Source organism: Silurus meridionalis, chromosome 3 (genome assembly GCF_014805685.1).
Source record: "Silurus meridionalis isolate SWU-2019-XX chromosome 3, ASM1480568v1, whole genome shotgun sequence".
NCBI classification, from domain to species: Eukaryota; Metazoa; Chordata; class Actinopteri; order Siluriformes; family Siluridae; genus Silurus; species Silurus meridionalis.
Genome location: NC_060886.1, coordinates 25,545,603 through 25,569,637, shown reverse-complemented (window position 1 = coordinate 25,569,637; position 24,035 = coordinate 25,545,603). Strand labels below are relative to the sequence as shown.

Below are 24,035 nucleotides of genomic sequence, written 5' to 3'. Positions count from 1 at the left end.
CTACTTCACACTAATATTTCAGTGGACTCTGTTCAATTACAGATGTTAACTTTATACATGCATTCACAAGTATTTGATTTTATTTAGCCATTAATACACCATTTATTAATTCAATATTTGGATATAATTAAATATTATTGAAACTTAGCCCTTACTAAGAACATTTTTATATAGAAAAGGACAGGAACACTGGTCATTGGAACCTCTGGGGCATGTTTAACTCGTTTATAGTTAAATAAACAGTTTCAACAAACAGTTCAAAACTGTAATAGTATGTACACAATAACTACAAAGAAAAGTCTTCATCATTAAACAGTTAATAAGTTTGAGAGATTAAAGTAAAATCTCTAATAATGCTTCTACAAGTTCCCTTCTGCACAGCTTTAAAGATTACCGTTTGACTTTATTTGGAGAATGCCCTCGCAATAAACTCATTTAAACAGATGAGCGGTTGAGGATTAAGGCCCAACAGTGGAAGCTTGGTGGTGGTGGGGTTTGAACTCAGACAGAAGTAAATGTCTTAACCACTGAGCCACCAATTCCCAGTTACAAAAGAATAATGATTTAGCATTTTCTCTCACTATCTGGTGTCACCCAATATTTTTCCTTGCCACGGTCCACTCTGGCTTAACAGGATTAAACTTTAATTAAAATCATTTTTATCTACAATACAGTCAGATTTCTGTAAAGCTGCTTTTTGACCATGCTTATTATAAAAAGCACTGTATAATTAATATTTAATTTAACTACCTCTGTTTGTGAACTGCTCCTCATGCAGCATCACGGTGCAGTGCAACACATTTAGAGAAGTGCCTCTTCCATTTCAAATACTGAAAATGTGGTTGAAAGTGGAAAACTTCCAAATCCTGATAATAGGGTGAACAATTTTCTTTAATGCTTAGTTTAAGGGATTTATGATTTTTAAGTGAATGGAAAATTGTCACACTAAATCTCACTTTGCAGCTAAAAAGCAAACGGCACACATTAATGTGATTGAACACATGATTTTAATGCTTTTATTAGTAACATTTTGAGACAGTTTTATAAATGGAATTTCAGTTCCATAATTGTATCTGTAAACCTGGGAGATCTTGATGTGCAGCTCTCTATGGCATTACAAGAGATTGCATGATCGGCATATTTCTCCTTCACTCGGCATTTTGATGATGTGTTAATTAGCCGATGAATTGTACAGGGAATAAAATGTACAGTGCGGCAAAACGGAGAACCACGCGTCTAAATGTAGCTTGAGGACTGATACTAACTACTGACTATGATGTACATTCCCGTCTTTCCAGCAAACACGGCTGAAACGAACTGAGCCACTCATCAGTTACTCAACAACGCATGTGCTTCAGTTCATTTTACAAAAGAACAATGTAAGGCATAGTTTTGTTGCTAACTTATGTATGCAAAAACCTTTCAATTATTTTTTTTTTGTGTGTTTTCCTATAAAATGTTACAAAGCCCTGAAAACTGGGCAACTAACTAGCATGTTTTTTGTACATAAATATTCCTTATAAAACGTAAAATAAAATAAAACCAAAAAAAGAGAGAAATAAACATTTTTGTTCTTAATATATAAAAATATGCATTTCTCATTGTTGCTCTCATGACATGGTTGTGAGAGAGAATGAGGACAACAGGATGAGGGGGGATTACAGTCATTACAGTCACACAATCATAAGGACAAACTTGCAAAAATTAGCCATCCAGATGAGCTATTATAGAAATGCATAGAATTGTGTAACAAGTTCAAAAGAATGTAAGTTACAAAAACTTGGGGACATTCAAATATTTATCTTTTTTGCTGTCTTTATAAAAAAAAAAAAAAAAAAAAAAGTGCACTCACCTAGACATCTACGCAGTACAAACATCTCCATATAAATTAAACACATTTGTATGTAATGTAATGCTCTCTATCAACTGTGTGTGTGTGTACACATGAAGAGGTGTTGTTTTTTTTTAATAACTCTCTGTAGTGCAGGCGTATCAATTTGCCAAAGTCAGGGCCATATAAAGTCTTTTGTGTGTGTGTGTGTGTGTGTGTGTGTGTGTGTGTGAGAAAGAGAGAGGGAGAGGGAGAGAGAGAGAGAGACTCAGTTACTGGCATTGAGGCCTAGATCAGTCATGTTAGCTGATGACTGGTGTGTGTCGTCCTCGTCGTCGCTGATGTCTGTTTCATCCTCGCTGTGATTACCCATCATGACTTGCTGCATGGCGAGTGTAGCTCCGTCTGAGGATAGAGTTTGGTAGCCGTCCATGCTCATCCCAACTGTAACAATGTTAACTACAAACACAGAGAATGCAAACATTACATTGCAGTGAAGTTACAAACGCACAAAAACGTTTATCTATATGCATCACTGAGGATGCGTGTTGTGTTTTGTTCTAGATGCAAAAAAAGCTGTTTGCCGATTCCCACCGAAGCTAGCGTGTGCATCCTCTAATACGTGTGAATCTATGCAAACTCAGTGTTCGTGCCACATCACAGCAACTTCCGCATAAATCTCACACATGCGCAACTGACGAATCTCACAATGAGTAAAGGGGAACGATGCTCATCCTTTTGGAACTCACAAAATCCTAATAATAGAGTGAACTATTTTCTTTTTCAAGTTCAACGGATCGAGACGACGACTAAGGTTCAGAAATATTTTTCACATTCTCACAGTGAATTGTCCTGAGCCTTGCACTAAACCTATTCATCCACATCATTCTTGTCTTAGTAAAGCACTCCATGATGGCAAAGAATATATATAGGTTTTATAGACACATGATGGACAGGATGAAAAATGGGTTTATTAGAGTGACAGCACATGAAGGAGGGTTTTTTGGGGGACAAAGAGAGAGGCCGATAGAGATGGTTTGGACATGTGCAGAGGAGGGACATGGTGTATATCTGTAGGAGAATGCTGAGGATGGAGCCACTGGGAAGGAGGAAAGATGAAGAGCAAGGAGGAGGTTTATGGATGTGGTGAGGGAAGACATGCAGGTAGTTGTGCTGAAAGAGGAGAGGACAGAGTAGTATGGAGATGGATGATCCACTGTGGAGACCGCAAACGGGAGCAGCCGAAAGAAGAAGAAGAAGAAGAAAGACACAAGATGTGCATGCCATTCCTTTCTTTGTATTATTATTATTATTGCTGTTTTGGCTTGCTATATTTATTACTGTACATTGCTTTATAATATGTCTAATAATTTGTATTGCATTATTATCTAGTCTATTTTTAGTTTTCTTCGTGTGTCTGTTTTCATCAGACACTTATGCCTACTTTAACTACATTTATGTGCTGATGTATTTCAATTGTCCTGCCTTCTTTGATATTACCTTGTCTGAGAATGACAGACACAACCGCACTTTTATGGTTTTAGCATAGCTAACATTAAATGTCAATTAAAAGTGCATTAAAAAAACACGTACAGCATTTTGTATAACTGTGGAACTACTTCAGCGTCTTTTTTCTGTTTCGGTTATTAAAACTGATTCTATTCATGGTCTATACCTTCATCCATGTTTTGTTCCAGAAACTGTTGCTGGGACACAGAAGAAGCAATTGAATCAGGCCAAAAGCGCTGTAGAGGGCGGGGCTGTGGAGTCTTTTTCTTGGTTTTGGGTATCTCTGTGGAGCTGGCATCTAACATGGGTTGCAGGATCCGCCTCCGTGCATTAATAAACCTTCAGCAAAGAGGAGGAGATTTCATGTTTAATAAATCAACAAAAAGGCATGAAAGTAGAAACCAAACACTTATGATGTAATGCAGTGGTCCCCAAACATGTTTTTGCGCCACAAACTGATTTAATGTCAAATAATATTTTCACGGACCGGCCTTTAAGGTGTGGTGGATTAATACAACAAAATAAAATGATATGACCAGCATAAAAGCTGGTATTTTCTAAATATAATAATAAACGTGAATACACTATGTTGTTTCTGGTTCATTTTGCTAGCTTGGGGGTTTGAATTTAGCGGTAATGTATTATGTGTTAGCGGCCAGAGCAGCCCCTTTAAGAAGGTAGCAGATGGAGGTAAGACATGTGACCGAGGCCAAGCATCTTCACATGCATCAAGAGTCATAGACAGATGTGGTGGAGAGAATACGTTAATTTTCCAAAATAAAACAGAATAAGAATAATAATAAGAATAATTCAGAATAAGATAATAAATAAAACGGAAATAATGTAAGTTATGTATTCTTTCTGTGCGGGCCGGTACCAATTGACCCGGGGGTTGGTGACCACTGATGTAATAAATACATTGGTAGCCAGATTGTATTCATGTGACCGTATGCTCTAAATCTAATGTGATGCAGACAGAAATAAAGACAAACACCGTGTGTCCGGTGGAACGGAGTAACATACCAGTTGTTGACCTGTAGCAGAGTGAGATTGGTTTGATGAGCGATCTGTTTCTTCTCATCTTCGGTAGGATACGGGTGCTGTGAGAGATAATAGCCGCTGTCAAACGAGGGCTTGAAAAATATTAACAAACTTAGCATCAGCATCTGGATGACAAACTCACCGCAATGTGTTGGAAGAGCCATGAGCGCATGACGTTGGTGGCCTGTTTGGGGAGTACGCCACGCTTGTTTTTAGAGGAGCTGTCTTCGTTACTGAAGAAACCAAAATCCTGATTCATCTGCAGCTGTAAATGCTTAGAGAAAAAGCGGAACAGGTGAGCGTGTCAATGTGAAATTGTGTGGGACTACTTTAAAGCTGTAGGCTGTTAACATAAATGAGGTCCACACCTGGCTGTTCTGAAGGTGTATCTTGCTCGGTGAAATGGCCTGAGCCATGACATGACCTTGGGGTGTGACTACTGTGACCGGTTGATACACTGCACCTCCTTAAACATATACAACAAATAACACAAATAAATAATGGAGGAAAATTTTCAGATATTTTTTACAGCACTAGTCAACATTTAGAGACAAATCTTCTCGATGACGATAGCTCCATAGCAGAAAAGCCATGTTATGCCTTTTGTGTGTGTATATGTGAGAGTTACATGATTTACTTTTGTCATTACTTTAAAAAACTATTCGTCATGACATTTTTAGGGAATGTGGTATGCAACAAATAGTGAACTATCAAGAATTATTTTTCTCTCACTGGGCAACAGCATCATTTATAAAGTCGTGCGTTAAAACTCACTACATGTTAAGATGAATTCAGTACAAATAGATAATACTCGCTACCTAATGCAAGTGTTTTCCCAGTTCTCCCAGATGGCTTTTATTTGCACTGCTTTTTACGATGTGCTTATATTAGTGCCAGCTTTATTACTGTGTGTAAGTCTGTGCTTAATGTGTGCAAACAGTATGTGTGTGTCGGGGGTGTGAAAACTGACAAATACATTGTACCTGACACCATTTGGGACTGAGTGATTGTTGAAAGGTTTCCCTGTTGCATAGGTGAGTAAGAAACCACAGAGCCCTGGGAATCCTGTAAAAAAACAAAAACAAAACAACATTATTTTAACATAGTTGGTTTTTGGATTAACTTTATACTCCAGCTTAATTATACTTATATCTTGTTAGAAGATATTCGAAATGGTTTACATTTGACACACACTTTTTGCATCAGTTTCATGGGTTTATTTCATTCTTTGTAATAAATATGATAACGTTGGTTGCACTAAAAGTATCACAAAATAAGCCAGCCTTTAATCACACTACAGCTACAGGTTGGAAAATATGTTTACTGGAGTGTGTAGGGGAGAGTAAGGGCCATCGGTTTCTCCACTGAGCAGGGTCTCGCTGTTCATCTTGCTCCTGAGGCAGGAGATGTAGCGGCTGCAGAAGTCTTTACACAGGTCGCTGACCTTCTCCAACTCCAGCAGGTGAATCCGGAGAACCTGAATGGCCTTCACCATCTGATCAGGCAAGAACAAGATTATAACATCAGTGTCACAACGTTATCAATATTTCTCAGATTTACACCACCAACAGGTCTTTTGTAGAAAGCTGTAGTACTGACTACATTTTTTCACTCAAGTTAAAGTAAAGAAAGTTTTTAGCTCTGACATGTACTCAAGTAAAAAAGTATCCATTACTACTAACTGTTTTAGTGCCACACTGGTAACTGGACACCATGTCATTATATATTAATACAAAATAATTTCACATTTTGTTATCCCATGAATGTATCCAGGCTGAACATCCACCATATAGAACACAAGCAGAGTAAAGATAATGATCAGGTGATCAGAAATGTATATGTTCTCAGTCATGTTTACATCACTGACTCCCTCTGTCTCATCCACGTTAGCTTTGTAAACTAGAAAATTATACACCAGTGACACGCAATGAAAAGAAATAAAGTGATCAGCTTTATCAGCTCTGCTTACAGAGCTTGAGGGTTTGCTTCAGATCTTAGTCTTATTGTACGGTAAACTTGGTCCTTGTTAGCCACAGTCCAGACAGGATTTCATGGTGTTGAAGTATAAAAAAAAATGGGAGCCATGTTGGTTCATTATTTCTTTCACCTGGAATAAATCTCCAGACTTCCCTGCTCCAAATTAATTTTTAATGTTTAAATTTTGGACAGTTGTAAAAAGCATTTCACTGCATGTAGACGCGATTTTACATCAATCGCAGAACAACTGATTCTGATAATGCGATATGGCAACTTTGAAACAGCGAATAATATTCCAATGATCTTAACTATGAGCTGGCATCATTTCACATTGTGCTTGATTGTGCTGCTCACACTGTGCCTTTTGCTTCCTTAAAATGAAGTGTACATGAAATATTAATGATAATTATTATGAACAGTTTTCATGTGTATTTTACTACAGGGATTCTCACCAAACTGTCAAGCTCAGTGTCTTCGCTGAAGAAAGCCTTGGCCTCCTTTTCTTGGTTGCGTACAAAATTCTGGATATCGATATCAAAGCTTGCTGACGTGACACAATCTGAGCTCTGAGTAGACTGCTCACACTTCTCGAACAGAAGGGTTAGGAGAGGGAAAAGCGGGTGCCTGCAGGACAGAAGAAAACAACACATGGGGATTAGTGATGAACAAATGTGTAGGAACAACTGGTTTCAGCATAAAGAAAATAGGGGCTGATTTTCTAGCTGAATATTCACAGCCCTACTCAATTATAATAGATAATGTGTGTGTTACATTAAGAAATATTGACAGTGAACGGAAATCTCCCTGAGGTGGAATTAGGAAGAAGCTTTGAGAGGAACCAAACTCAAAGGGGAACCTATTCTCATCTGGGTGACACCGAATGTCCATTCAGTACAGTTCCATCATTGTGGAGGTTAGGTTTGCATGATTTTAACTTGAGAGTTTCATGGGCTGTCACATGGTCAAAAGTATTCAAGCAGCTAATGTTCTGAGCTCAAATACCCACATTTCAGAATGTATTGGAAAGTGTTTAAAAGAGGCTCAACTCCAAATTATTGTCAATGATTTGAAATTGTTTTATATTTTAAACAGCACAAGTGGGTAAAAAGTTCGAGTGTGGACATATTTTTGGCCATACAGTGTATTAGTTTGCTGTGATGCATTTGAGAAACTCAGACCTGCTCTAAGTCATGCCAAATATCTCTGCATAATCAAGGAAACAATCTATACACCAATGTATGAATTGCTGTAAACGTGTGAATAAACATGTACATTTGTCAGTAACATCTATTTTTAAAGAAAAGAGAGCTGTGAGATGCTTCACATTGATCATGTAAAAAAATAAATTAAAAAAATCCCTTGTCTGTTTGTAGTACAGATCAGTCTATGCTTTATCTTTACAAGCCATGTTGCACTAGACTGTTTATTTTTGTTTATTTTGTAAATGCTGTATTAAAACAAAATAAAATAAATTGAATAAAAAGAAGAACCTGCAGGAAATACATTTATTAGGAGTATTATGAATCAGTAAGTGCAACTTAGTACCTGTAGCATATGCAGACCTCCTTACTCTTACCTGTATATGGAAGCTTTATCTGCATCCATGCGATTGGACGCAGCAAGAGCATTGCTGCAGGTTCTCCCCATTCCGGTGTCTGCAAAACTCTTTTCTGGGTCATTTTCTGTCTGCTCGACCCCCTACAATGTAAACCACAAGTTACTGTAAATCCTGGACATTGTTCAAAATGGTTCAGTGTGTTCTTTGTGAGGAATAAATCATTTGGGGCCATGCTGCTAAGGGAAATTAGTCAACAACAGGGTGGTGAGATGTGCTCAGATACTATCAACCCAAAAATACTGTTGCAGTCTCTTAATTTCTCTTTCTTAAATGAACAAAATATTACGGCAAAACCCTTCATTCTGAAAACAATTCGGAAACTAAATTGGAGACTCCTTCCACAAAACTCTTCTCAGAAATCTCTACCACATCAAAAAATTGCACACGCTTTAAATCCCTCCCAATGTGAGTTACTATACAATAATCTATTAGAAGGCATGCACTGATATAACTTGTGATTAAATGTTAAAATTGTTAAAACTGCTGTTATAAAAAAAAACTACTGAAAAAAGAGGAAAAAACCAAGAGTTAACACTTAAATTTTTTATTTTTTCCCCCAATGCATGTAACTATTGTAACTTTTAAAAAACTTGTAGATTTCAGCGAAAATTTCACGATTTGTTCTTGCTGACTGTGTTAAAAAAAAGTTCGAAAGCTCAAGCATCATTGTGCTTTGTTGTACTCAAGTCAAATAAAAAGGGTCGGACAAGAATCTTCATGTGAACATCGCTTCTGACCGTAAACACGTCTGACTCACCTGTTGAACTCGCTCCTCGTATTTGTGCATTGACACAGGCTGGCCTGCCATCATGTTCACTGTAACCGATGCCAACACTGGAGCATTATATGGGCAGGCTGAAAGGTGTTAGCAAACAAATGCATATCAGTATTATCATTATTATGACTTTTATAACATTTTAAATTGTAGGTATACACTGTAGTACACAATGTTACTCTCTTTGCTCCACCCTTGCACCATACCATTTAAAATTGATGCCATTTGGCAGACACTTCTTTTATCTTATTTATACAACTGAGCAGTTGGTGTTAAAGAGCCTTTCTGAGGGGACCAACAGTGACAGTTTAGTGATCTTGGGATTTGAAATCAGTGGATCAGTGGTTCAGTGGATTGCTGGCTTACAGACAAGTTTTTGAGTCAAAATAGATGTGTTAGAAAAGGAAAAACGTTGAATGACCCAGGCACATGTAATCCAGGATCAGGAATTTTAAACTTGACTACATTTTTTGGCTGATTTTATGATACAGTCACTGCCACAAAAAAAAATCACAATTGAGAAAACTTCAAATTTGTTGAGAGGGAATTTCATTTTTTGTCAACAAATACACTTAGACATGCTTTAATGCTTCCAAAACTTTGTGTTTTAGGCTTTCTGTCAAATTTATTTCCACTTATAGTAGTTTTGAGTTTCGTTGTGCTTCTTCAGCTGCAGTCATGGAACTGTACAGACAGTAAATCTGTTCGGGGGGAAACAGCAATACAAATATTGAATGACAATTGTGTTGTCGGGGAACGTTTTAAAGTTAGTTTTTTGTTTAGCAAATCTTGGTGTATTTCTTCTTTTTCTACCCATGTTGCAGTGTTAAAGCATTTCAACCCAATTATTAAATGATGACAGACGGAGTGACTTTTCCACCACGCAGAGCCACATTAGCAGAAGCGCTAGCATTGTACCTTAGAAACCAACCAGGCCTTAATGAAAGCTTAATGAAATAGTTTCTTTTTGTTGTTTTTTTGTGTTTTCAAATCCAGAACTTCAAACGTAACTATTTTCAACACAGTCTGAATTTTGCAAAAATCCACAAAAAAAACACAAAAAGGTGCGCCCATTACACCGCACTATAAACTAGCCTGGCCTACATCTCCGCTAGCGCGCTAGCGTTACACATAAAACTCCATTTAAATTCGCTTTGTTTCATGCATTCAAAAATCACAATAATATAGTTTTGTATGTATCCAGCAGTTTTATTTTTCATTTACACGCCATAAAATGTCCCCCCAAAATAAAGAAAGGCTAGCTCGCAGATGCTAATTAGCTTCTATTTTGCTACAACTTGCTAACAAGGCTAAGTTAGCTAACCCGCTAATTATATAGGAATGCTGTAATTCAGTGCGTACAAAGTGTGTTTAATAAAATACTACTAACATCGATCACAAGAGTAGTGTTTAATTATAAATATTATTATAACATCATAAAGTCAAATCATGATACAAGTATAATTAATGACACTACTAGATGGACATCTGAACGCTGCAGTAGTAGTAATAATAATAAAATTAATTATATAATGATCAGAAATCATTTTTAAAAAATCAATTCCACGCGCTGTATATCGAGAAAAAGTGTGTGTGTGAGTGTGTGTGCTCTTAAAGCTGGGCCTGGGCTTAATCTCACTCATGGCTCTTGTAAATAAAATCCTCCTCTCTCATCAAAAAGCACATATTTTATGACTTTCTGTCCTTTACATGGTTGACAGGCGGTACACTAGTTTTTTTCCCAACGCAAAAAAAATCAAACTCCCACAAAAACCCAAACAGAACGTCGCCCAAGCCCGTGTAAGATACACAGGCCGCGGCATTTCAGCGCGCCGCTCGCATTGTTTTGATTGATAGGTAAAGAGGAAAAAGGCGAGAGTTTTGAGTGACAGCTTACCTGAGTGCCAATCTTCATCACACTGACAAGCGGCTGCAGCAATCGGGATCCGCTGTGTCCGGCCTGCGTCATCGCGTAAGCGCACGCACGGCGACCCGTATATGAATATTCATAAGGTGGGCGGAGACCGCCGGCTATTTTTGCTGTGCGAGGCGTCATCGCGTAGAGGGCACGCAGGCCGCTTCCTTGTGCATATTCATAGGAGGGGCGGAGATTACCGCTGAAGGTAAAACCCTCTCAGCAAATCGGGGTCTCATTATCGTGTTTGATTTTGTGTTATATTTCTCATTGGTGTCTTAAGGTGTTTTTCTTTTTCTTTTTTTGTCTGATCACTTGAATGAACTTCCTTGTTTTCGTTAATACACTGTATCCTGATCAGGGTTGTTTGAATAGAGAGATTGACTTGGATCCTCATCCCAGGATCACTGAGCATGAAGCAGAAATCCAGCCAGAAACGTAAAAATAAAGAAAAGATCTTAATCCAATACCTGGCACGTTATGGTGAAAGTTGTAGAAAAGAAAAAAAAGAACTTGCAGGAAACCTACGCAGCACAATGGGTCAAAAAAATTAATAAAATAAATCAAATTAATATCACTGAGTCTAATATTTAAATAACTAGATAATGGTTATATATAAATCTGGACTATCAAATTTATTTTAAAATTAAATGCCTTAAAATCAATTCCATCAGTTCCTCAAGATGTAATCACTTTAACCAGACATACATTTTTTTGCGATATGACTTTAAACATCTATTCAACTATACTGTACCTATATTTTCTCCAATCCTTCTGGTTTAAACAAGATATTTCCATATATTCATGGCCCAAAGAAAATCTGAAAGAAAATATTGCTCCATTTTACACTGTCTTTAAAGTGCATTTATTGAAATATTTGGAGAAAGAAACTAATCAATTAAATTGGTATATGATGTTATTTTTCCCAAAACAAAAAGCACACAATTCTCGGGTACACCATTCATCAATTAATATATTTTAATGAAATTACAAGCATTTCAACAGAAAGCCTCACAGTGGTCAACCATCTGACCGACAAACCAGCATCAAGCAAAAGCAGTAGGATGCTAATCACTGTAGAGAACAGGAAGGAGATCACAGGCCCCCTGAGGGAGTGAGAGATCAGTCCCTGGGTGAGTGTCTCCCTGTAGAGGGCTGGGGCAGACGGTGCTTGGCCATCTCCACATCCATATCCACAAATGTGTAAGTGTTGTAATTATGATGTTGCAGGTTCTTGTATGTGGTGTTGTCAAATGGCTCAGGTTCGGGTGCTGGAGCTGCTGGAGCTGCTGCAGTTTCTACAAAAGGCAGGCATGAAAGAGTTCAAATTAGATATGCAAAACTGATTACCATATATAATTCACCATAGACACCATGTGGTTAAAATACACAATCATTATATCTATAAATGTTGACATAACTATATTTTTACACGTCTACATTTACAGCAAAGTACAATCCTTACAAGTTTTTCCCCTCTGGCTTGTTAGAACCATCTGACATTTGTCTTAACACTTTTTACATCCTGACTTGAAAGGGACTTTTGATGGGAATATTCACACTTCTTCCAGCATTGTTTTACAGTAGCTACTTCTTACTCTTTTCCATGTCGGTTGAACCTCGACTGGCCCCCTTTGTCACATACATCAAACTGAAAGGAGTGTGAATGGCCCAAGGCCTCGTGTGTGATCTGCAGACCTACAGGCAACTGCCAGCTTCTATTATTTAAGCTTTATTAAGTGATTTTTCCATTACATAAATCAATTAAAAATGCATAGTGAATAAATAAGTTTAGATAAAAAAAAATAAATAAATAAATAAATAAACATTTAAATAAATAAATAAATAAATAAAAAGGATCGGTTGTAAAAGACACTTTAAACATTTGGTTTTTATTTTAATTTAAACCTTTTTAAAGTAAATCTACTCAAACTAATGCACAACTTTGAGTGGCTTAAGAACTGACATGGCCTTTATATAAACTGGGACATAAACTGTAAGACATTCAAGACTGATTAGAAGAATCAAATGAAGGGACAGCAAAAGGCTGGTGAAGGGTGGGGCTGCATGGGTCACTTAGATGAAGGCATCAGATGATAATTAGACACACAGGAAAAGAAAAGGTGAGAAATCAGCAAGTGGCAACTTCAACCATCACCGTCCCCTTGTGACGTCTGACACTGTAACACTAATTACCATGTTAATAAGAACAGTATCTACAATTAACATCAACAGGCACAAGTTAAAGGCGATTTACATTAGAATATACACAGACAACAAAAAAAAAACAATATTAAATAACGTAGAGCAAAGTTTGTATCCTCCAAATTTCAGTGTTTGTGTGCATGTTTCTAACACCATTTATTTAGTTTGACTAAAAGAACACCATCCCAGTGTCTTAATGTGTTTGTTACTTTAAATGAAATTTTCTTATATCATAAAGAATTCTTGTAAGAACAGCAGCAGATTTACATAAACCAACCTAAAAACGTTTACATTTGTTAAAATGATGGGTTTTCATGGTAATATGTTTAATTTAGGGCTGTCAATTATTATATTATTATATTTCTATATCTATTATTATAATATTCAATTGCGATTAATCACATGATTGTCATTAATTAACTCAGGATTAATCGCAACTAAATTGCACATACATTTGCAAACATTTCTGTTGTAAATGTACCTTAAATTAATCATTGTCAAGTTTTTAATACTCTTATCAGCATGTGCGTGGAGAAATATTGATGCTTTATGCAAATGTATGTTTATTATAAGTGAAACCTAACTCAACATAGAGCGTGAAGACAAAATATTGTAAATGTTTTAAAGTAATTATGGTGTTTTAAATGACGTAAATCATCAGGACGCCAAATGGAACTTTTCCTTTGTTTCCACACGAACGGTTTTAATTGCCGGATGTGTGCATTATGGCAGATTCGGTGCTGATTTGCAACTTATTTATTTGTTTGTTTGTTTATATCTGAGCAGAAAATGGACGTCGTTAATAAACGTGTGCTGTGTTGAAAGTTTATATTTTTCCTCTTTTATATTTATCTATTAATATTTTTCTTTAAAATGGAAAAACAGAAATGCTTTATTAATCACGCGTTAATAAAATTAGTGCCATTAAAATAAATTTGCGTTATGAGTTATTTTTTGACAGCCCTAATTTGACTTCTACTTTACAAAAAGTATACAGACATCTGCACTCAACTATTAGTACAAACCTCTGTCTGTCAATATCTAAAAGAAGGGAAGAAAAATAAACCAAAAATCCTAGTAAAAGATATGTTCCGTTATGCTGCAGTGTACGTTTAAGGTATAAAAGGACAGTCCTTTTACATTTGAGGGTATTCCCAGGTAGGTCAAAGTTCAGTATTTTAATAAAGTGTCAGTTTAGTGAATAATAAATCTCTATAAAATGCCTTTGACTGCTGCTTTAGAATACAGTACATAATAGAAAGTTGAGAAATACCAAGGTTGAGAAAGATCCCAGCTATGTAACTTGTGTAACTACGATGCATACAAAAAAAGACGCAAAGCGCAAAATAGTACCAGGTAAGCAGGTGCAGAGGGAAAATTGAATGGATGTATGGTTTAGAACAAAGGAAAACAAATCAGAATTTTCAGTCTAGACATGAGCACCCAAAGTCATGCAAGGAAACCCATGCTGGCCGGGTGAAGTATCTGTTAAAAACAGTGCATTCTCATTCGATTGAGACTGAATTGGTAGTAGAAAGCAATAGAGAACTTGAGGAATAGAAATACTAATCTGGGACATTAGCAAGACATTTCCATTTAATGATTTTCCAAATAATAAAAGACAAAAACGTGTGGTGAGAAGCCCGCTCGGAGGGGTGAAAAGGATTTAAAGGGTAATGTGGATGATAGTGTGTACCCTCATGTGCAGCTGTTGCTTCAGGTTTGGCTCTGACTTCTTCTGCGTCAGTAATTATAGGAGCGGAGTCGACTAACTCTTCGGCAGCATCTACACACTTGGCCGGTTCTGGCGCAGCTTTAGTCTCAGGTTCAGAAGCCATTTCGGTAGCAGAATCAAGGACGACATCCAGTGTGGGTTTAGCAGATATGTCCTGGGCTGCTTTAGTGGCAGGTTCAGACAAGGCATCAGAAACTTCTGAAGACTTCACCTCCACACCTGCTTCTTTTACTGGTATGCTTTCTGATTGAACTTTAACGCTCTCAGCTGTGCATATGACAGGAGCAGGGTCAATGACCTCTTCTGATGATACTGATGTGCTTGGTGCGAGCACTTCTTCAGGTGTAGGTTTACTCATAATTTTGGTGACTTCAGGTTGTCCTTTAATTGGTTCTTTAGTTTCTCTTTCAGGACCCGCTCCAATCTTCATGTCTAAGGAAGACGCTTCACTCCCAGCCGAGGGCATTCCTTTTTGTCCTGCTTTATGTTTAGTCTGGACCACTGATGCGATCTCCTCAGTCTTGTCGGGTTTTTCATCATCCGAGTCGGAGTCAGAATCCGAATCACTGGAAGAGGACGAGGAGGATGTAGTGTCATCATCTTTTGGTGCGACTTTAGATTTTGGTGCTTCCATATCGGCCCGAGTTGAGCTTATTACCTCTTTTTCAGTAGCAGTTTCTGTAATTAGAGTAGTGTCTCCTGCACCAACAGCACCGCTTTCAGGTTCATCTTTGGTGGATTCAGTTTGTTTGGCATCGACAGCATTGACGGTTTCTTCAATCGAAGCCTCAGATGACACCTGAGGTGTTGTGGGAGTGGGTTCGGCACCAGCGGCCGGGTGGCTGGAAGGTGCTGCACTCTCACCTGTCACGGGATCTGTGCTTTGCTCATGTTCACCTAGTGCAACACCATGACTGAGAAATCCTGGAGTGGAAATTCTAGTAGGGAAGGCAACAGCGGTCTTGTAGGCTAGCAGAGCCGCCCTCTCGTCAGGGGCCTCTGAGGCTGAGAAAACGGCAAATGGGATAAATAGTGTAAGCTGTTTACGTGTGACACAAGCAAGAAATTTTGAATCCTGGAAGCCAAATCTTTGCCAAGACCAATGTAAAAAAAAAAAAAAAACATCTCAAATACAGCATGGCATTGTTAAAAGGAGCAGTGTGTAACCTTTGCTTGTAAAGGGCACTCTGGTGCATGTGACATGAATTGCACTTGAAATAAAAAAATTGCCCATAACCTGTCTGCTGAAACTAATGACTTACTAAATGTCCAGACCAGAAAGCTTTTTTTAAAAGAAACCCAAAGTAAAGTAAGATTACATATTTGAGTATCTGGGTGTTAATATTGCAAATCACACAATCTACCTTCGCGATTCAGTATTACTAAATATGTTACTAAACACAAACTGCTCCTTTGAATTTGTTATATAATGTATAATTTGAGTTGCAAGAGTGAGTGGGTTACAAGAAAATGTTAATAAGTGTTAGACATTATATTATGTCTTTTGTGCCATGAAAGCAAATTCACAAAATAGGAGAAGCACATGTATGTTCTTTGGCTACTAACACAAAGCAAGCAATAATTTTTCTGATTGTATACCTTAAAATTACAACATGTTGTTTCAACACATTACCATACTCTGCACACTAAATATGACACAAGAGGCCACACATAACTTGCAGTCATATGCATGAGCCACAAAAAACAAAAAAAAAACCAGATATAAAGAAAACATGTTTGCGTGTCCATGTTAAGCAGACAAAGCATGGAATAAAAGTCAGTGTAAAAATATCAGCGAGAAATAACTGTTAATCAAGACACAGCTTTAAATAGAAACGTCATGCTCTTACTCTTACTCTGCGCTTTCTTTGCCGCTTTCTTGGGTGCATCCGCTTTAGTGCAGAAAGCCGCTGTGAGTGGGGTTCTCAGAGAGCCCCAGCCATCCTGACGATGGCACTGAATAAAAGAAAGAAATGATATATTTTTTCAGAGATTTAAATATATGTAAGAAGATGTAAACCATTTTCTTATGTTCTAGAATTCAGCCCAATACAGAGTGCATACCAAAAAGATAAAAACAGTCACGAAAAGACATTTTATAGATAGGTATATTAGATAAGTATATTAAGTATATTATTAAGTGCTGACCAATACTGGTTATCATTAGCCACCAGAAAAGCATTGAAATTGATTTTAAAAGTGACTGAAAATGCATAAATTGTTCTTCCAAAATATAATCTATCAGCTGCTGTTCGTATAATAGTGCCAAACAGCACTGGACATACATACATACATACATACATACATACATACATACACATATATACATACATACATACATACATACATACATACATACATACATACACATACACATACATACATACATACATACATACATACATACAGACTGAATAGATAAAATAATGGATGACAGACAGATTTTTTTTTTTATCACAGGAAGAAATGAACAAGATGTCATGTATAAAATGATCCCGTTATAAAAGTTAAAAGGTTAAAGGTTCCGTTAAATATTAATGATCCAACAGCTACTGTAACCGATTATATAACTCTCCTGATGAGATTAAAGAAGACCGTTTATTAATTTCAATTAAAAAACAATTGACAATGGTTCGGGTAGAACCTTCACTGCACTTCACTGAGTGTATTCATGTTACACTCCGATCTACTGTTTTATTTATTTTCTAAGTTTACCTTCAATAATCCGAGTCGTCCTAACCTAAGCAGGGAGGTCGCCATCTTTGTGCTTCTGATATTATTGCACGTGCAGAAATACGAACTTCATGTGAAGCGTTCCGGGAATCAAAATAAACTCTTCGTATTTATTAATTCAATCGAGTTTTTTTTTGTTGTTGTTCAATCACATAAAGTCTAGTGTTTTCATTAATACTACAATGGTCAATACTGTTAAGACAAACCAATGACATCTGAATGACAGAATATTAGTAATCTTGAGTTTACTCACGTTCACTGCGCACCATTTTAGATTGGCTTTATTATTATTATTATCTTTATTTTATTTATAGTTTCCCAAATAAATGTACCACGTATGTGCAGTTTCTACATATGTACAGTGTATAGTCAGACACAAACAAGTGAATCATTTACAACAGCACTTTACTGTCATCTAAAATATCCAGCTAACACTTGTCCTTTGGTCAGAAAATTACACCAGATGGGGTTTACAAATAGACATACACATACTGTGCATGGGATAAAGATGAGCCAGATTCTAATTGTACACCAACTCTAACTGTATTGATCTATATCTGAGCTATAAAGTTGTCAAAACATGGGCCAACCTGGTTAAACTGGTAGACCTTCTTTGTAAACGAATAAGTGCTGAAATATGGCAAGGGGAGGGGGGGCATTCTAGACAAATTAGGTAAGGTTATATAATAACCTATACCTGAAATACAATACGTTATATCAGGTAATTATAAAGCTGTAAATGTGGTACTAAGGAAACTGGAAAAACTTCACCAGTTCAGACCAAGCCATATATATATTTTTTTTCAACAGAAATTGTGTTTGAAAAAAGTGTAAGCGTTTCCTTTCTCACTCATAATTTTCATGTTACTAGTGATTTTAATGATACTATGCAGAAATCTAAAATTTGGAAAGGTACAGCGACATCCTCACCCAAGCAGGATGGTATTTTGACATTCTTAGCTAAATGAGATTGTGGAGTGACGTCCTCAGCCCAGCAGAAAGGCACAGTGATGTCCAGCAAAGTGAAGGACATCAATGATGAAGCTGGGATCCATGGGTCCCTCCTGCATTGCTGTAGGGCATGATGATGTTTTCAGCAGGACATAAAAGCTGAGTGACATTCTTATCAGAGCAGGGAGACATAGCGATGTCCACAGCAAAACAGGAAAGCCGAGCAATGTTCCCTTCAGAGCAGGAAAAAATTTGATCTACAGTTTTGATGGATGTAAAGAAACGATTGCAGTACACTTTTGTACCAGGATGGAGAGTTTCAGACAGACGATCAATGACCAAACCTCCCAAACCCAGTTCACCTGGTTCCTGGACCTGTGCATCTGCACCCTGATATAATTCAAAGTGGAGCATAATGCCTTCTGGTGAAGCACAAACAAAGTTTTTCATGCCAACTGAATTGGGCATCATTGGCAGATATTGTCGAAATGGACAGGCTCCTGTAAATGATATCATTTGCTCACCAATAGAAATGCTCTCGGGTCTTGTCTGAGACCTGCAGCCTTTAAGAATGCGGTCAAAAAAAGGCCTCACCTTCCAGAATTTGTTGCATTCCCTCAGGTCTTTTGGAATGTCAGCAATGACCACCTTTATTGATTGCCTCAGTTTGTAAAATCTGACACGTGTGAATCTTTCTGTGATTGCTGGGAATCTTAACGCGCTGGACCAGTACATCCTTATTTGTGGGTACGGGACACAGGACATCAAAATTGAGGCACCAAAAAAATGAAACATTTCGTCAACTGATGTGCTGAATGGGTACCCACTCCTAGCTAGTGTTGTTGCATTGGAGCAGTATACAATCAGTTTCATTAAATCTTTATCAATATACTGGTTTACATAGTCCAGTGTGGTCCAGCCTTCTCTGTCCTGCTCAGTTTCCTCCTCAGGCTCAAACTGGGCTAGGTTTGAGGTCAGTTGAGCAGCCCTTCAGCGCACTCTTCGACCTTGCTTGGGTTGTCCTTGAAAGCTTGGTCCTGGTGTTGACACTTTTTTTAAAAATAAAATAAAAATCAATGTAAAGTTATTTATCACACATGCAATGTTAATTTATACTGTTGTAAACTACTGTAAATGTATGTTTTCACAGTTAAATTTTTTGCTATTATTTTTACATTTTTAATGAAGCTAAGTCCTATTGTTCACATATGTTCACCTCAAGTTAAGCAGCATAGTAAATCAAAAAAGAAAGGAAATTACAAAAAATGTGTAAAATTTTCATGCCATATTAAAGAGCACAAACATGCTGGCTTCCTTGCTCAGAATTGGACCATTGGGATCTTGAAGGTAACAAACAAAAAAAAAATTTTCACACCTTCCTTTATATGTTTGCTAATTCAGTCAATTAATCTAACAATTTAAAGAAAAAATATAATGAATAAGTATCTGTTCAAACTGTGTCAGTCAGTACCATACACTTTCGTGGTATAAACCCTTCAGTCAACTAAAAATCCAATTCAACACCAGTGTTAACCCTGATGCAGATACACAGCATTATACACCAAGTCTTGATGTTAAAACCCTTCTTTTTTTTACTGTTTTGTTGGTTGGTGTTATAAACCCTCTAATGTTACACATCATTTGGTGACAGATGCTTGTTTTGAGTGGGTAAATGTGAATACAGGTATGGTCCAGTATCAAGAATGTGTTATCAGTTTAAAAAATAAATTGACTCATTAGTCAACAAAGGAAACAGTGGGATTGGTGTGTCCTCAGTTTTAACTTCCTAGGATACTTTAATTAAATTGTAAATAAAAGTAAACCTTATAGTTAACCTTAAAGTCCAACCTTATAACCATAGATATGCAAGCTGATCTGGTTCATTCCATTGCCATGATATGAATACAGATCAACAACAAAAATATGTGCAGGATTATGAACTGGAATACACTAATTTCCTTTCTTTTATTAGGTCCTGCAGGCAGACAGCTTGAGTGTATTACAGAAAGCCAGAGCAGTTGCTTTCAGTTCAAAATCCAGGGAAGGCAAAAAGTCTAAAAAGTGATATTAATAATTACTCTACTCGTATGGAAATACTTTCAGCTAGATACTGGTGCATGGCTGTGGGATTTGTGCCTATTCAAGCATCAGGTGCTGCTTTTGGGAAAAAGTATGCCACGTGCACAGTCAACGTTCCAGGTCATGCCTTTATGCAGGACATGTTTGTCCACTTTTAACTTGGCAAACCATGTGTTTATGTATCTTGATTTGTGCTCAGGGCATTGTCATGTTGGAACAGGTTTGGGCCTCTGGATTTCTATACAGTTGTGTGCTTCCAACATTGTGTGGACAGATTAAAATATGAATATGATGGTCAGATGTGTATAAACATAAGGTTTAGGACCAAATAGTGTTCATCTTAACAGCTTATTTAAAGGGTAAATCCAGCACTTCCTATATATAAGAAATAGAAAATGCACATAGAAAAGAAATCAAGATCTGATAAAGACCTGTTTTAATCTGCTAAATGACTTTAATGGAAATGTTAAAGAAGAAAAGTTGTTTCAAATGAGTTTCTCACTGATTACATTTTTATCGTTTTAACAACAAATTCATTATATTTGGACATTTCTTTAAAGATTGAGAAAAAAAATTTTTTAATTAAATTTTTTTTAAGAATATTGCATGATATAGTTAAAAGATTATTTTAAAGAAAAGGCAACAAAGCAGTATTATTTCCTACAACAGTTGTACAATGGCAAAAAATGGTGTGTATGTGTACTACAGTATGGCACCAACTAAAAATGGCATACTATGTCAAATAAAAACTGTCTATAGTACATATCATCTGAAAATCCCTCCAGTATGTTCCTAAGAGTTCAATTCCATTTAATTCACTTCACTTCAGTTTAATTGCATAGTGCATTTAACAGTGGATTTTGTCCCAGAGCATATTTACAGAAGTATATTGATTATACGTTTATCCCTAATGAGCAAACCAGTTGTGACAGTGGTGGTGGTAATAGTGGAATGGCAGTCCACCTAAAACTAGAATGATCAATATTTATATGCAGGACTAAAGAACATCTGAATAAAGAAAGAAAAGGAAAGGCATGATAGATCTAGTTTATTCACTGAGATCAGTTATTCGTTAAGAAACCACTTTAAATAGTTTATTGTTTATTGTTTACTGTTGTCTACTGTTTCACTGTTTACTGCCATTAGCATTTTTTGTATATACATATTTTTCTCTCACAGATATATCTATCTTTATATCTTATATATTCTTATATTTTATTTTATATAGTTTTTATAATTTATCAGTCTTCTTTTTCTTTGTATTAGTTTTCTCCCCATCCTATTCCCTCATGCCGGACCGTCGTAATAAGCATTTCACTGCATGTCGTACCCTCTATGTATGTGTATGTGACAAATAAAATTTGATTTGATTTGATTTGAGAAGGAATAAAAATCTTCTAAAAAACCTTTAGCACCACAATGTTGATTTTGTTTTCAGTGATTTATAATACATTTGTACTCCCTAGTTCTAACCACTAAAGAAGCACAATATTAAGTAAATATTGTGCTTCTTTAGTGGTTAGAACTAGGGAGTGAAATGCATGAATATAAATAATCTAATCTATCTGTTTGCCTATATGCCTTCCTTTTTGTCACAGGAAAGTCCATGTCAAAAATGTACTTTGATATACAGTAGATAAACTTATCGAACATAAATCCTATCCAAGAAATACCAAGGAGGCTGTAACACCTGCTGCTGCAGCTTCCGCCGCTGCTGGAACTGTGTCTGCAACTGCTGCAGCCATTCCTCAGCAAATTGATAAAGCCATTACTGCACCTTCTCCAAGTGAAACTGTTGCAGAGGTCTGTCCGGCTGCAGTGGAAACCACACCTATCAATGAGGTTGCTGTTGTTCAACCTGCTATGGAAGCTGGGGCAGCAGTTGAAGAGGTCACAGCCGAAGTTGAAGTAGAAACTTCACCAAGTACTCCAGCTGCTTTCTTAGCTGGAATTGAACCTGTTGCAGAATCTGCCACTCCTTCTGCTCTTTACTTCACCACACGAAGAGAAGTCTAAGATGTAGTGGATTTCACAGCACACTTCTGTCAGTACCTGTTTGGCAGATCCTTCACCATATGCACAGACCATAGTAGCCTTCAGTAGCTGCTGAGGATGAGAGAACCAGAGGGACAGTTGGCCAGGTGGCTTGAGAAGCTTGGGGAGTATGACTTCAGAGTTGTCCATCGCCCTGGCCACTGCTAGAGAAGAATTCGATCTCTAGTAGCCCTCAGCTCTGTCACCAGGCAGTCCAGTGTGATTTTGACTTTGAACTGGTAAATAATGTACCTACAGAAGTTACCCCGGAGTTTTGTGCAGTGGGGGTAGTGCAGCCTGCCATCACCGCCAGTATTTCTACATTCTCTGGGTTGACTGCTGAAGAACTGCGTTTTGCTCAAGCAGCGGATACTAATATAGCTCCTATCCAGAGGTGGATACAGGAAGGCGAGGGATGACCCTTCTGGGAAGATGTATCGCCCTAAGACCCAGCAACAAAAGCTTACTGGAGCCAATGGCAAAGACTATACAAACAATATAGAAAACAATAGCATACACATTGCATAAATAAGGAAAGCAAAAGACTGTGAACAAGTCAACCTTGTATGACATACAATAAAACAGTGTAAAGTTCAACTGTAGGTTTTTATACAGGTGCTAATTATCAAAAAATTTGACTAATGCTCACAAACAAATCTATCAGAACCAGAAGTAAAGTAAACTATATCATTAAACTAGGTATTGAGAGAGAATTAAGAAAACTCTGCAAAAAAAAAAAAAAAAATATATATATATATATATATTATTTTTTTTTTTTTTCCTTTTTTAATTACAAATAGATGCTTATTATCTAAAAGATGAAAAGGCTTCACAGTTAAATAAAAATAAATTGCAAAAAAGAGCAAACAAGAACAAAGTTATCGTATTTGTGATTGAGGCATAAAAGAGTGAACACGTTGTTTCATTCGGAAGAAAATTCATCCAGCTTTGGTTCTGTAAGAAAAAAAGTTATAATAATTAAAGGCTTGCTTGACACTGACACTGGGCTCAAGCGTTTTTGACTAAATCTGGTCATTAAACATGATGGTTAGCTTTGTGTTTATATTTATTTCATGTATAGCTGATTCTTCTAAAAATAAGCAGTGGAGTTTTATCTTTATTTTAATGTAATTTACCACTTTAAAAATGTACATGGATCTTAGTAGTGGTGGATTAGGCTTAAGTCCTTTTCTAAGTAATAACTTTCTTTCTGCTTCTCCCATTAGGGGTCACCACAGCAGATCATTCGTATTCATGAGCCGCATGTTTGATTTGGCACATGTTTTACGTTGGATGCCGTTCCTAATGCAACCTTCCCCATTTATCTGGGATTGGGACCAGCACTTAGAGTGCACTGGCTTGTGCAACCCTAATGGGGTCAGTTCCCTGACCGGGGCTCGAACCCGGGCCGCAGCGGTGAGAGCGCCGCATCCTAACCACTAGACCACCAGGGAACCTAAAATTTTGATTCACTACATATCAACTATCAAAACATCACTACTCTATATCCTTATGTTATTTAACTTTAAACTAAAACAAACCAAACGTAGTGTTTTCTGAGTTTGTAAAATTATGAATTTGTTTTGCAGTTAGAGAGGTCATTATTGATCCATCAATATAATTGAACAAAAA

General features: G+C 37.0%; 2 protein-coding genes across 5 annotated transcripts; both read right to left on the bottom strand.

Moving 5' to 3' along the window:
- Positions 1-988: 988 nt before the first annotated feature.
- Positions 989-10,716, bottom strand: pknox1.1 (pbx/knotted 1 homeobox 1.1). Of its 3 annotated transcripts, none has more exons than XM_046845837.1 (11): positions 10,649-10,716; positions 8,734-8,831; positions 7,935-8,056; positions 6,811-6,982; positions 5,706-5,876; positions 5,365-5,446; positions 4,750-4,847; positions 4,524-4,655; positions 4,364-4,440; positions 3,507-3,679; positions 989-2,290 (listed from the first exon to the last, which is right to left on the bottom strand). In XM_046845837.1, the coding sequence occupies exons 2-11, from the start codon at positions 8,785-8,787 to the stop codon at positions 2,100-2,102; spliced, it is 1,272 nt and encodes a 423-aa protein (XP_046701793.1). In that variant the 5' UTR covers positions 8,788-8,831; positions 10,649-10,716; the 3' UTR covers positions 989-2,099. The 3 variants fall into 3 exon arrangements, with proteins under 3 accessions (XP_046701793.1, XP_046701791.1, XP_046701792.1); XM_046845835.1 differs by lacking the exon at positions 10,649-10,716 and adding an exon at positions 8,958-10,610; XM_046845836.1 differs by lacking the exon at positions 10,649-10,716 and adding an exon at positions 10,391-10,610.
- Positions 10,717-11,621: 905 nt separating this feature from the next.
- Positions 11,622-17,407, bottom strand: ndufv3 (NADH:ubiquinone oxidoreductase subunit V3). 2 transcript variants are annotated; one of them, XM_046845902.1, is made up of 4 exons: positions 17,322-17,407; positions 16,457-16,562; positions 14,568-15,611; positions 11,622-11,964 (listed from the first exon to the last, which is right to left on the bottom strand). In XM_046845902.1, the coding sequence occupies exons 1-4, from the start codon at positions 17,364-17,366 to the stop codon at positions 11,789-11,791; spliced, it is 1,371 nt and encodes a 456-aa protein (XP_046701858.1). In that variant the 5' UTR covers positions 17,367-17,407; the 3' UTR covers positions 11,622-11,788. The 2 variants fall into 2 exon arrangements, with proteins under 2 accessions (XP_046701858.1, XP_046701859.1); XM_046845903.1 differs by having other exon boundaries at positions 16,463-16,562.
- Positions 17,408-24,035: the final 6,628 nt, after the last annotated feature.